The 12,929-nt window shown below is 38.2% G+C and overlaps 1 protein-coding gene across 1 annotated transcript in view; it reads right to left on the bottom strand.

Moving 5' to 3' along the window:
- LOC117411976 (carbohydrate sulfotransferase 11-like) overlaps positions 1-12,929 on the bottom strand; it is a 42,365-nt gene that overhangs the window by 6,884 nt on the left and 22,552 nt on the right. Inside the window, exon 3 of the mRNA XM_058988795.1 lies at positions 7,632-7,714. Within this exon, the coding sequence (XP_058844778.1) occupies positions 7,632-7,714 (83 nt within the window). The remainder of the gene's footprint in view (positions 1-7,631; positions 7,715-12,929) is intronic.

The raw sequence follows: 12,929 nt of genomic DNA, 5'->3' as shown, positions 1-12,929 counted from the left end.
ATTAGACATGCACAATCCCTCCATTTGTGAAACTATTAAAATATGGAGATTGACAAATATGTTTATAATGATAGAAATCAAAAGCTATATATATGAGATTATCTATCTGTTTGAATTCAGACTGTAAATCTCATGGCAATGTGTTTATGTATTAATTCATTTATGTACCAGTATTTATTTTCAGTGAGAAAAAATTCCATCCAGGTATAAAAACAGAATCACCCGCTGCATCAGTGTTCCAGTTAGCCATCATGGGACAAGATGTTAGATGAGGAAAAAACAGCTGTAAAACGTTGTACACCGTTCCATTGTATACAATGGAAATAAACAAAAGAAAAAATATTTTGTCTTTGCAGAATTTGATGGAGCCTACTGTAAATATTGCATGCATTTTGGTACAAAAACAGTAACAAATGCAGAGAAACTTGACAGGTTATACACAAGTCCTTAAAAAATCTGGGGTTCAGCAGTTACAAAAGTGAAAACTTCAAGAAAAATCTGAATTCCACAAAGGAGCAGTAATAATTGGGAATTATTTTGTACCTGTGATGCAACAAACTAAAACACCTGTACATCAGGAGTTGTATTCAGCGTATACAGAGAAAGAGTTGAAAAAAACAGGCAGAAGCTATTTTTATATTTGAATAACTTAAGTATTGCTTATTACAGTTGTACTTTTTATATGGTACTGAAATGTACTAGCACATGTGTTCCAAACTTCACTGAAAGGAACACTTCCTTAAAGTATGTTATAAATGTGTTGAGGTGAGGTGGGGTCACAGGGAAGCTACAAGGCTAGATCTGCCCCTGTTAAATCACCAACTGATTGACTGTGTTCCCTGTTAAATAAAATCCAAATCCTACAAGTTTTATTCTACTTTTTTTTGCATGACGGGTAGGGGGCAAGTAGATATTTTCTAGCATTTTGTCTCTTGGACAAGTTTATTGCAAAAACTGCACACCCCTGCGGAGGTGATCTGCAGTACAGAGTAGTTTGTAAAGGCAACTTCTGACTTACAGCAGGAAAAATGCTCAAGATAGAGAATAGGGTGTATTGTGGGATCATGAAATTCCTAATACAGTACGTGATATTCCCAAAACACCATCCAATCCTTGGTAAAACAAAAAGCACTTTAACATATTCATTCATTATTTCTGTTATTGTTTTAAACAAAAGGAGCATTGTTTAACTCACTATTACCATAATTACTCTGTTATTGCCTGACGATCAAAACATTTTCTAAAACAATATCATAAAACAGCAAGTAATATTTACGGAAAATAACAAAAATGATGGTGAATAAACACCATTTTTAAAACAAAATCCACGGGGGGGTATAATGTAAGAATGGCTTGTAAAGTAACGCTGGATAAGGACTTGAGGTAAAAGGAATACTTGGGGTGGGGAGAGAGTGGTTGTAAAAGTTGTATAAATTAGGTCTGTAGTGTTAGCAGTTTCTGAAATATGGTGGGAGGTTAAAACAAATGGAATCTGTTTTTTTTTCTTCTTTTGAAAACAAGGTACAGCAGTTCTTAAATCTGAGAATAACAGTTCTTTAAAATATGCATCTGGCAACGTACCGCATCGAAGAGCAGTTTTGACTTTCTGGAGTGATTCTCTACACATCCCTGTAGCGAGGAAGTAGAAGAGGGAGCTGCACAGCAATGTACTCCCAGTGGGATGCTAATGTTTGGAGACAATTCTAGTCGCACATGTCTGAAATTCACTTCAGGGTAAAGAGAATGGGACTTCAGCCAACACAGGGGGAAATTCTTGCCAAAAGTGAATAGACAGCAGATGTTCTTAGAAGGTATCCCCTTTTAGAAAATCAAAACTCCAGTCTTTGCAATCCCAAACATATATCTGTTGCCAAAAAAAAAAAAAAAACTTAAATGCCTATTGGTCAAAACAGAGTCTGTTGACATTTAAAATTATTACAATATGTGTCTTCATATTTTACAGACAGAAATAACTAACTAACATTACATTTTTCACAACCTTTGGATTGGTATTCATTATATAAATTCAATAGGTTTTCCTAGCGTATGTTATTAAAGAATGATAATTACTGGTAAATCATTGTAGACATTTTCAATAAAAAGTACGCTTTTGAATAGGATTTTTAATATGTATCGATGATGACAATTCTTGAAACTAAAAAAGTGGAAGACAGTCTTGTACCAGTCTATAGGTTTATCAACCCTACACCCTGCCAGTCACAGCTGTTTATTGTGAGCACTAATGAATTCTCCTGGACTGCATCAATCACAAGATTTGTAAAGGGGATCAATAGTCAAGTGGCTGTAAATTTTGTTTACACACATTATCAGTTCATTAAAACTACATTCTAATTTGCATAAAAGGTGTTGGGGTTCATCCTGCATGGCTGAAACAAACATTAAAGCCCAACAGCACTGTGGTGGCAAGCCCATGCATGGAGGATATTAAAACGGGTTGACAGAGTTCAACAACAGATCAACTGTCCCTGACAGAACAATCTGAATAACGGGTGCAATATCTAATAAACTGTACCAGGGGCTATCTGCTTCTCCTTAGATGGTTTTGTCTTATTGTGCCGAGGAAGTTTTGTCTGTTTGCAACTAAAAGAGCATTACCATGAATTTCACTTTACAAAACAAAACTTCTGCCATAGACAGGGAAGCTTAATCATCCTAATATCCAAATACATATCTATCAAAATATGAAAATATGTTTAAAGGTATTAACCACCACTTGCATATCTTTGTATAGATCCTCAAAAGTAAAACAGTTGTTCTGTTGAAATGCTGTGTATTATATTTTCTGAAAAGGGACAGAAATAACTACGAAAGTAGATCACACTATTTATTTTGTCTCCATTGTGTTATGTCAGCATACTCAACATTTAATTTGCAATACTGTATGCTGTATTGTATATCAGTTTGTCCATTCAAACAATGACAATGGGATATAATACTGTAAAAAAAACATGCAGATTTATTACGTTCTGTCATTAAAAGGATCTTGAACGAGTATAGGGATCTGCCATGCTTTATCTAAAAAAAGGAATAGCTATAGTGACCCTATTTACTGAACTAGGGTACAGATATCCCAAATGTTTAAATGCAAAACAAAGTATTTTTTGTTTTACTGGCTCCTCTTGTAGAATAAACAAAACAACTAGTAAAAACGTAGACAGATCTCGATGAAACTCCTCATACAGTACTGGGTAATGTTTTGACTCTTGCAGACACCGCAGTACCTCCTGCTGTATATGTGAAATGTTTTAGGCAGGTATTGAAGATTATCATGATCTTTAAAAGTACTAAACTGCCAAAACCCCACAACCCACCCTACAGTCCAGCGTCTGAGCTCTCTGTTCTTCTTGCTGGCCAGATGGGCTCCACATATTTGCTCTGCAGGAAGTTGGGGTTAGCAGCCAAATACTGAGATCTATTCATAGCAGCACCCCGTCCTTTCAGTGAAGAGTCAATACTTACAGAAACTCAAAGCTAAACAAGTGCTCCATAGTTAAACACATCCTCTCGCTCCCTCTTTGAGATCACCTTCCAGGCTTTTTAATGTAAACACCCAGATTATCCAATGTAAGGAGAATCTTAGTCATAGGTCCTCAACTCCAAGTCAATCTTTCAAAGACATGCATTTAAAAATTTTTTGATAGGAATCAACTGCAAAGGCATTTTTTTGGAGAGCATTTAAGGAATTGTAGTAAAATAAAATTAACAAAAAGTTGAAAGAGGCAGTAGTTAGTTCTTTTGAGAAGTTTTATGCTGTTATAAGATTTCCCTCCAACTCTATCGATTTGGCCGGTACAGTACTGGTTGTCTTACTTTGGTACCAGATCCTCACAAATTGGACCAAATTTTGAAATCCACTCATGTCCCGAGTAGGTGAACAGTGAATGTGCTTTGTTATGCTATAACCCGTCAAATGAACTTCATGCTTTTCACTAGAATTTGAAACTTAGTACTGCAAAAAAAACCCTTACTAAAATCACAAATCTAGGTAAATAGAGCTATTGCATCTATAAACTAAACCCTCTACATGAAATAAACACTAATTAATTCTGACAAATATAATACTGCATTCCTGCCTGTAGCTGTATTTTTTAATGTGCAATTTTATAGTTTTAAAGCCAAAACTACATTAAATTTGCCCTAACCTTATTATTATAACAGCAACAACAACAACAACGTGCACCTATTGTCATATGTCAAATGTTGGAGGGTATGGGGTCCCTGAGTGGCTCATCCAGTTAAAGCGCTACTGGGAGCGCAGGATGAGTCGCACAGCTTGGACGGTGCCAGTTCGCATCCAGGCTGTGCAAAGAGGCCGAACTTTGCTGGGGACCCCGTCACATTGGCTCTGTCGCTCCCGGGGTGGGGGATGGGAGACCGGCAGGTGAACCCTACTGGCCAGACACAGAGCACATTCACAGTGATTAAGAGGCAGGACTGGTCTCTGTTCTCCGGGATCGGTAACCCGCCCACCTCTGCTCTGGATTGCTCGGCGTAAAAGCGATTCTGGCTTTAGGCTTGAGATCAGAGGGCACTCACATGCCAAAATGATAAAGGCTTCAAAACAGGGCCTTGTTATGTTTATTTCAAAGAGCAAACTGTTGGACTGTGCCGAGTTCCACAGTTTTGTATGCAAGATTGTGGGAAAGAAGCTTGAGTGGTCTGTGAAAGTCATTACATCTGCCAATTAAAATGTATAACTAGTATTCCATGTCGTAACATGTGTTTCTGTTTATAATCGCTAATGAAGGAGGAAAAAAAAGACTTTTCAAATGAAAAAAATACACATTCATTTTTGAGAAAGGGTTTTAAAAACCAGATGAAAGAAGATTGGAGGCTAAAACTTAACCAGCTGTGCGATGAAAGCAAGCGCCAGCACTGCCTGGTTGTAACATACACCGATTTGTGGGGAAACTAAGAAAATATGAGAAATAAAATATATACAGAATCAACAGGGCGTAAACATGTTCTTACAGTATGATGTGGCCAGCATTTCTTTAGTGTTAATATAATCTGCTGTTACACAATTATTGACTACAATTGAGGCTTACAATGAAAAAAAAAAAAAAAAAGTTGCCCAGACACTGGAGGCTCAAGGGAAACCCTTTTCCAGTATTAGGTAAAATTCAGTAAATATCTGTTTTACCAAACTTGCGTTTATTAAACTCCTATTACAAAATGATTCATCCAGAGCAGGGGTGCCCAATCCTGGTCCTGGAGGGCCGATGCCCTCCTGGTTTTTGTTCAAACTGTACACTAAATTGATTAACTGGACCAATTTAGCTTCCAATAAGGGCTTGATTGGTCCAATTAAGTAATTTAGGGCACAGGTGCAACAAAAGCCAGGAGGGACATCGGCCCTCCAGGACCAGGATTGGGCACCCCTGATCCAGAGAAATCTGTGATGCTGTGGCAGGTCTGCCATTTTGTTTGTAGTCGGGTGGTGTCAAAGGCTCTTTGATTGACCACTGTTTAGTCATGTGATCCTGCCTTAGCCAATTGGGATGCATTAGCCAACTGGGAGTTTAAGGGTTTACTAAAAACGCAATATTGACCAGGGAAAAGCAAAATGAATAAATATAAAAGTATCAAAGGAAAACAACCTCAACAAAACTACTAAAAAAAGACAACACTTTCAAAACCCTGCTGCACTGCTGGTACAGACTACTGTGAACATGAAGGCACTTGCAACCCCTTCAACCAAAGAAGGTAATGTGCCCTTTGAACTAATTGATTGAACTAGGATAAGCTTATAGGATCAGGATCTGAACCTAAATCACTTTGAACTATACACTGGAAAAAGAATACAATACAAAACTTGAAATTAAATCAATTGCTTCTCTGTGTCCCTGTGACCGACGTGCTTTGGCCCAAGAGACGCTGCTGAGGTGAAATGACTTAGGAAGGGAAGCAATAACAGACTTCTTGAGAGGAAAGCCTGGAGACGTTCTTTTACCGAGTGTAACCGACACCATGATTGAAAAAGGAATACAACCTGTTTATCAAAATTCTACAACTGAGCCTACAGTATGTGGCAAATGGAATGCCAAACAAGATTTATAGAATTATTTTGTTAGCTACAATCCCTGGGCTGTAAGTAGCATGCCACTATTGTTTGCACATGTATTCCATAGCTTAGACTACATTGTTGACAGTTGGGTAGTTTGAGAACGTCCCAGCTGGCTGAGGCTTTAAAACAACATTTCATTTTAACTACATATTTTGCACATTTCTGTGTTACATAATTTGTTTTTTGTAAGCAAATCAGATCGGACAGCACTGTTTTTGAAATTAAACATGGGTGTCTGTGTGCTACCGCCCCCTGGAGGCAAAGGCTAGCCCTGCAGGTGTGGGGGTGGAGCTTGTGCCCGTCCTGTGAGCAGAGCACAAAAGTTTAAAGAGGACAGAGAGGAGAAGACGACACTGGGTCTGACTAGGCCGCTCACCTCAGATTGGCCACCCATAGACCACCCAGACGGAAATTCTTTAAAACAGGATTCAGTATCGAACTATTCCCGGTTGATAACAGAACAAAGTATATTCGGCTGCTAGATGTCAAGTGGTTTGCAAAAAATGTATAAAAGGAATGGCTTCCTGTGAATGAGGGCAACATAAAATGAATTTCCTCTTCAGTGCTCGTCTCAGATTTCATCCGTCTTAATCCTAGGCTTATTAAGCAGCTCAGGACAATAAATGAAATGACATTCAGTAAACAGCAAACTTTCTAGTATAATTATTATGAATTAGGAGTAGACATAGCCAAATGTAACTCATATTGCTTTAACTGTGAAGATTGTTTATTTAACAACAGCTCCCGAATGCAAACCAAGGGTGAAAGGGCAATTTCATGTTAAGCCGCCAGTCTTTGGAGCTTCCTGCAGCTCCCTCAGTCAGGCTTGCCCCAAGCCTCTTTCAGTCCTTACTTCACATCAGAATCAGAATGCTTGCCTGAAACATAACCAGGACCATGGAAAGGTTGTTGGGGGGGGGCTGCTATGGCCACAAACATCTGCATTTGAGAAACACGGTTTAGGATCTGAAGGGTTAATGTGAATAATAAAAAAAGCTACTTAGTTCAATGAAAAAAGCAACAGAGCCACACTATCATCCTCACAACAATAATTATGTAGACAATATTTTCAATATGTGCCAAAAGGCAGCCAAACTTCTGAGAGGTTAACAGTAATTGTGAAGCCCTAAAAGAGGATCCTGCTCTTTTTTCAACCACTTTCTAGTCAGATAGAGAAAGAAATGAAAGAAGGGCACATAGATATACTGGACTTCATTATTATTATTTATTTAGCAGACATCTTTATCCAAAGCGACTTAGAGACTAGTAAGCGAGTCCTTTTCTATTTAACGTAATTGTAATTAGAATTAACTCCAGGTCTGCCTAGTGTATGTATGGTATATTGGCATTAAAGTACCCCATAGGAGGCAGCCACAAAACACAGGATTTGAAGTCATTACAATGTGTTTAAATGGTTCAGTCAAAGTGCTGCAGGTACAAGGAGGATGATCATACTAAAAAAGTACTGGCTTGGTGTTGATAATTATTTGAATCCTGGTGAAAGGAGCAGTGTGAATCGGTGTTGGTGTTTCAGTTTGCCCACCTGGTCACCGTCATAGAGGGTCTGGAGTGGACTTCTCCCAGCTTTCCCTTGCCAGCCGTTCCAAAAATTCCCTTGTTCTGCAGCTGAAGTGAAAAAATATCAGAACATTAGTTGCTTTAGAATGACACAACAGGGTTACTAAGCACTCACTACAGTGGAAAGTTATTTTTCTTAAAAAAAAAAAAAAAAAAACACATTGAACTACTTCAGGGGAAATACAAACAAAAAATGATTTGTAAAGGATTCCCTGTATATTCACAAATGTTGTATCTGCCCCATGTGTGGTTTCTGATTTATTGCCTCGATAAATACAGTTCAATCTACCAGGGATCAGAATTAAAAATAGGTCATTGGAATGCCCATACCAAGTTGCTTTAGAATTGATCAGCGCTTGTATAAGCTAGACAAATGCGTGTCATGGAAACCTAAAATTAAATCATCCCTCATATTGGTACCATTCTGCATTGAGATCTGTAACCAACTTGGGTTAGTCTGTTCATCACTTTGATTTATATAGTTTGACTGGTACATCATTGTTTATAAGGTTATCCTTGGCAAAATCCCAAAAGTTCATACAGAATTTGGAAAAAAACAAAAAAAGGCATTCAGTTTTAATGCTCTGTAGTCTTGAAATAAACTTGAGGATGAACCAAACTCAGTGCTTTGATATCTCTAAAGAAGTAGAAAAAAACAGGAGAGTTTCTTTCATGGAAACTAAAATAAACACATTTTAAAAAAAGACCATCAACCTACAGTATTCATGTAGAAAAAGTGTGTTTTAACAAGAAAAAAAAAAGTGAGAGACACATTTTACACCAGATAATCGCTTCAGCTCTTATTAAACACCAGGGCGAATTTTGTCTTAATTGATTCATGTTTCCCCCTCTTTTGACATTTAGAATCTCTTCTCAGCCAAGGAGCAAATTATACAGCAGCTGATGCTGAAGCAGTCATAACAAACCGAGTTCAAATGAGTCCCTGATCAAACAGTTATAGGCCAGGTCTCCACAGGAGCCACTTCTGAAGAGCCGAATTATCTCTGGGGCCTAGCAAAGATAGAGTGCATTGATCTGGTGGCAACGAGACACGATTTACTGTGAATTCTGAAATTCAAGATTTACCCACGGACGTGTTTAGGGGAAACAGAATCAAAACAGAGGCAATGGTTTTACTGTTTTAAATTACTAAAATCACAGGGATCAGAACATAATCTGAATCCGGGGGCCTCCTCAGTCCAATCTTTTAACACTCTACTCTACACCAATGCACAAATGACAGTGCTATTCATGTTGGGAGTATTTAGTGCAGGAGCAATAACGTTGCTGCCCAAAACATGAAAGCAATGGAGTGACAAGCTGTAGTGGTACAAAGGGAATCCTTTATAAAATGTAAAACTCCAAGGGATTATTAAGTACATCATAATTCATACACTAAACGCAGAGGTAGGCAGTCTTGGAATTTCCATTGCAGGACTTTTCCCCAACCAGTTGAACAGTTACTTAACTGACCCTGCTTAAACAATGAAGGACCAGGCTGGAATGAAGTACTGAAATGGAATAAATTTGATCCTTTCTTAGTGGGCTTGCCAATGGAACTCCACAACAAAATCAGGGAAGGAGTGAAAGTGGGGCTGAAGCCCATCCTACACATCTGTTGCTGACTGCAGTAATACAGAACAGAAACATCTGAGGAATGTAACTCAAGGGTCCAGTCTAAGTTTGTCCTTTCAGCAAACATTCATCTTTCCATTTTTCCCCCATGCTAAACATTTCCTTAAGCAAGGGATTTTATACAAATGTTACTCTCATTTTAAAGAACTCTGCCTGTGCACAAAGCCAGCCCCTCCCCCCTTGTGCTTTTCTCTGCATGATACCCTTTTTGGGGTCTCTTGTTGGAAGAATGCCTTAATTGGTTTTGCAAATGTGCCAGTGGTGAAAGAGATCACTTTACACAGAAACATGGGGGCAACCAAACTACATTCCCAGCCCAGACAGACAGTCTCCAAGCGGCTGAAACAGTCAGAGCTACAATGGCTTAGTCCCACAGACTTCTTATACATGTTCCTATAAAACTGTATTGTAATAGACACCACAAAAATTTACCTTTTTTGCATAATGCTGTTATTATACTACATGAATGAAACTACTGTGTAGTTTTGCTTGGGACAACGGAGGCTTGTGTAATACAAGCATGTCTGGAATTAACTACTGTTACTAAATTGGCTACACATTTAATCTGAATCTTTAAGTGCTTTCAAATATGAAATCACCCCTCACCTCATTTTAACAGTAATAGTGTCCTTTTACACAATAGTATATATATAATACAGTGCACTCCGTTTATACGAAGCACATCCGTCCCGGATGATTTGATTCTTATAAGCGGTTGATTCTTAAAAGCAGACCGATATGATTAGTGTGGTGAAGTGCTGCAGAATCCGTATGTTAGTTTGAGAATAAGAGCTTGGTTCCCTGCAGTGCAACGGGTTGACCACTAGGTGTCATGAGTTCCTGCATGTATGCACGCCTCTGGAAAATTCAGAGTTGTTTGCTTAACAAATTAAGGATAATGGTCAACTGGTTAACTGCTTGTTAAAGTTAATATCACCTCGATAAGGGGGGGGGGGTATAAAGGAGTAAGGAAGTAGAAGCGTGCGTGCATGCATTGCTGAAGAGAAAGAAACCAAGTATTGTTTAGTTAGAGCTCCAGCTGAGAGCTAGGTTTATTTTGTTTGTTTTATTAGCGGTTGTTTCCCCACTGCACTGTAATAAAAATAAAACCAACACCAGTTTTAAACTGTGAATCAAGACTCCAGTCTGATCATTTACACTGCCCTCAGCCACGTCACATTGCAATTAGCAAAAGCGCCTCCACGCATCAGCAGTTTAAATACAGTACAAATGTCAATGGTGCTCAATCACCGAGGACAATACATCAAAACAAGTCCTTGTGGGTTAGCAACTTGTTATATGATCACAATTATGTTTACTCAAGGCTGCAGAATCCTATTTTACTTCAGTATACTTGAGACGCGATCATCTCGTGAAGGTGCCTAGTTTAACTGCCGTGAGGTGTTATGTGTAATGGCCTTTTAATTAAAATGACATTAGAGTACAGTATTTTACTGTCAGGACTACCAATGCATTTAAGCATCTGTGGCTTACTTATTTTCAGTTACGATGCAAATCTCAGTTTTTCACTAGGCGGAGATGCCACCCCTCCCTCCCTCACCGTGCTGCGCCACAATCTTCCTCCCTCTACATGCATATCACACAGTAACAGTGCTGTACTCAGTATGTATTCAATGAATTTGTATTCACTTTATTGTAACAAATTTTCACTTACAGAGAACACAAAAAACATAGCTGCACAATGCAGTAGTCCACTTGCTGTCGTTGCATGATCCACGCTGCATACGTGCCTAATCACGTTAGATGTGATCAAATTCAAATTCAAAAACAGCTTTATTATTTGGACAGGAAATGTGAGCAAGAGTTAATGACATTCTTCAAAGACAAACAAACACTTGTTTCTGTATTATTTTGTGAATCCTGGCAGCGAACGTGCTAAAAAGCCTTTTCATGTGACAAAATTACAGCAATGATACCACAGGTCTATGCTGCCAAAATAATTTAATTGTACTGTACTATGCAATTGATTTGAAGGTTTGCCAGGTCTTCAGCTCTGCCAGGTCTTCTATAGATATGCTGCCATAATCCAATAAATGAGACACAGTATTGCATTTGACTGTTGTTGCCGCACATTTGTTTTATCCCTGCATGCCAACAGAACTGCATGTCTCCTGGATAATAGCTATATAAAAAAAATACAAAGGAATTTAAAAATCTCTCAGGTTTGTCATCAAGACTTTTCTGGCAGGCCCTGTCTAGAGCAGGCTCCAATAAAGAAGCAAAGTGTGCCCCCTGTGGAACAGTACTCTGGTAATAGACTAGCCCTGTCATAAACCTTGAGATCAGATCAAGCAGAGTCTACGCAGCCACCATTTGTCAGGCCAGACGAACCATACAACATTTTTCCTCTAGATAAACAATCATGAATTCTCGCTGTACTGCAGTGGATCAGCTCAAGCCCTTCACCTTTTGATGGTTTGGGTTTTGGTCTCAACCTTGCCCTCAGATTAACAGTAGGTCAACTGAATAAATAAGAGGCTAGGCAATAATAATAATAATAATAATAATAATAAATACACCCAACTGTACATAATTTCTTTGAAGTGTTTCCATTGTTACAGTACTTTCTTGAATTTGAATACATTCCTCTTCCACATGAATACAAATAATATTGATCTTTGTCTAGTGATTTGTACAGCTGTTCTGAGATGAAGTTGATTGTGTATATTACCTACCTGTGATGTATGCAGTCTTATTATCCTATGTATACTTAAAAACAATTTTACAATTAGCAGATTTGATTTGTCTTCTTGTTCCAACCTCTTTACACATGACCATTTATCACGTTGGGATCTGACGAACTGTTTCTGTTTCTACACATGTTTGTTGCAGCGACTTCTGAAATCAAGATAAAAGTTCCCCTCCCCGCCAGTCTGACATCGACTTCCCTATTTTAATGGTGACCCTACAGCCTGTGAGAGCCCCACATGTACTCATGACTTTGTGGTGAGCCATATCATCTCCTCCCACCTTCAGCACCTCTCTCTCTCTCTCACCACAACTTCTACAGTATTTCACAGTTAAACTGTTAATGGTAATAACAGTCTAACCAGTTGCAACATCTACCCTTGGACCAAAAAATTTAATTAATGTTTACAGACTGGTTTCACTCAGACTAATCTTAGACTACTTTAACTAAAATAACATTATCAAGGACAAGGGTCAAAAGTGAAACATTTCCACAAAATGACATTTTCTTGGCATATGTATCTTTTCCCATGTGTACTGAATCCTATGCAGGACCACTTGTGTAATTTTGTTCATATTAAAAGAGAATTTTCCTAGTTTTAATCATTTTTAAAAGCAAGCACCACCGTTAAACAATATCAGCTTTTAATATTTATCACATCTCTAATGGTAACATCCTCAACACTGACGTTGTTTTAAGACTGTGGTTTACTGTACAAAAATAATACAAATAAAAAAATAACAATACAAAAATACCCCCTGGTAATTCCATTAAAAAGGTGAAAAAATAGAAAATATTAGATTTTTGTCAGTCTGTTGGCAAAATTCCCATCTCCTACCAAATCAACTATTCTTGTGGTCGGTAATATGCTTCAAGCAATGTTAACCACCACTAAGAACTACATTCTTCAGTACTGAC

This window comes from Acipenser ruthenus, chromosome 16 (assembly GCF_902713425.1).
Source record: "Acipenser ruthenus chromosome 16, fAciRut3.2 maternal haplotype, whole genome shotgun sequence".
Classification (NCBI taxonomy): Eukaryota; Metazoa; Chordata; class Actinopteri; order Acipenseriformes; family Acipenseridae; genus Acipenser; species Acipenser ruthenus.
This window is presented reverse-complemented; position numbering and strand designations above follow the sequence as displayed.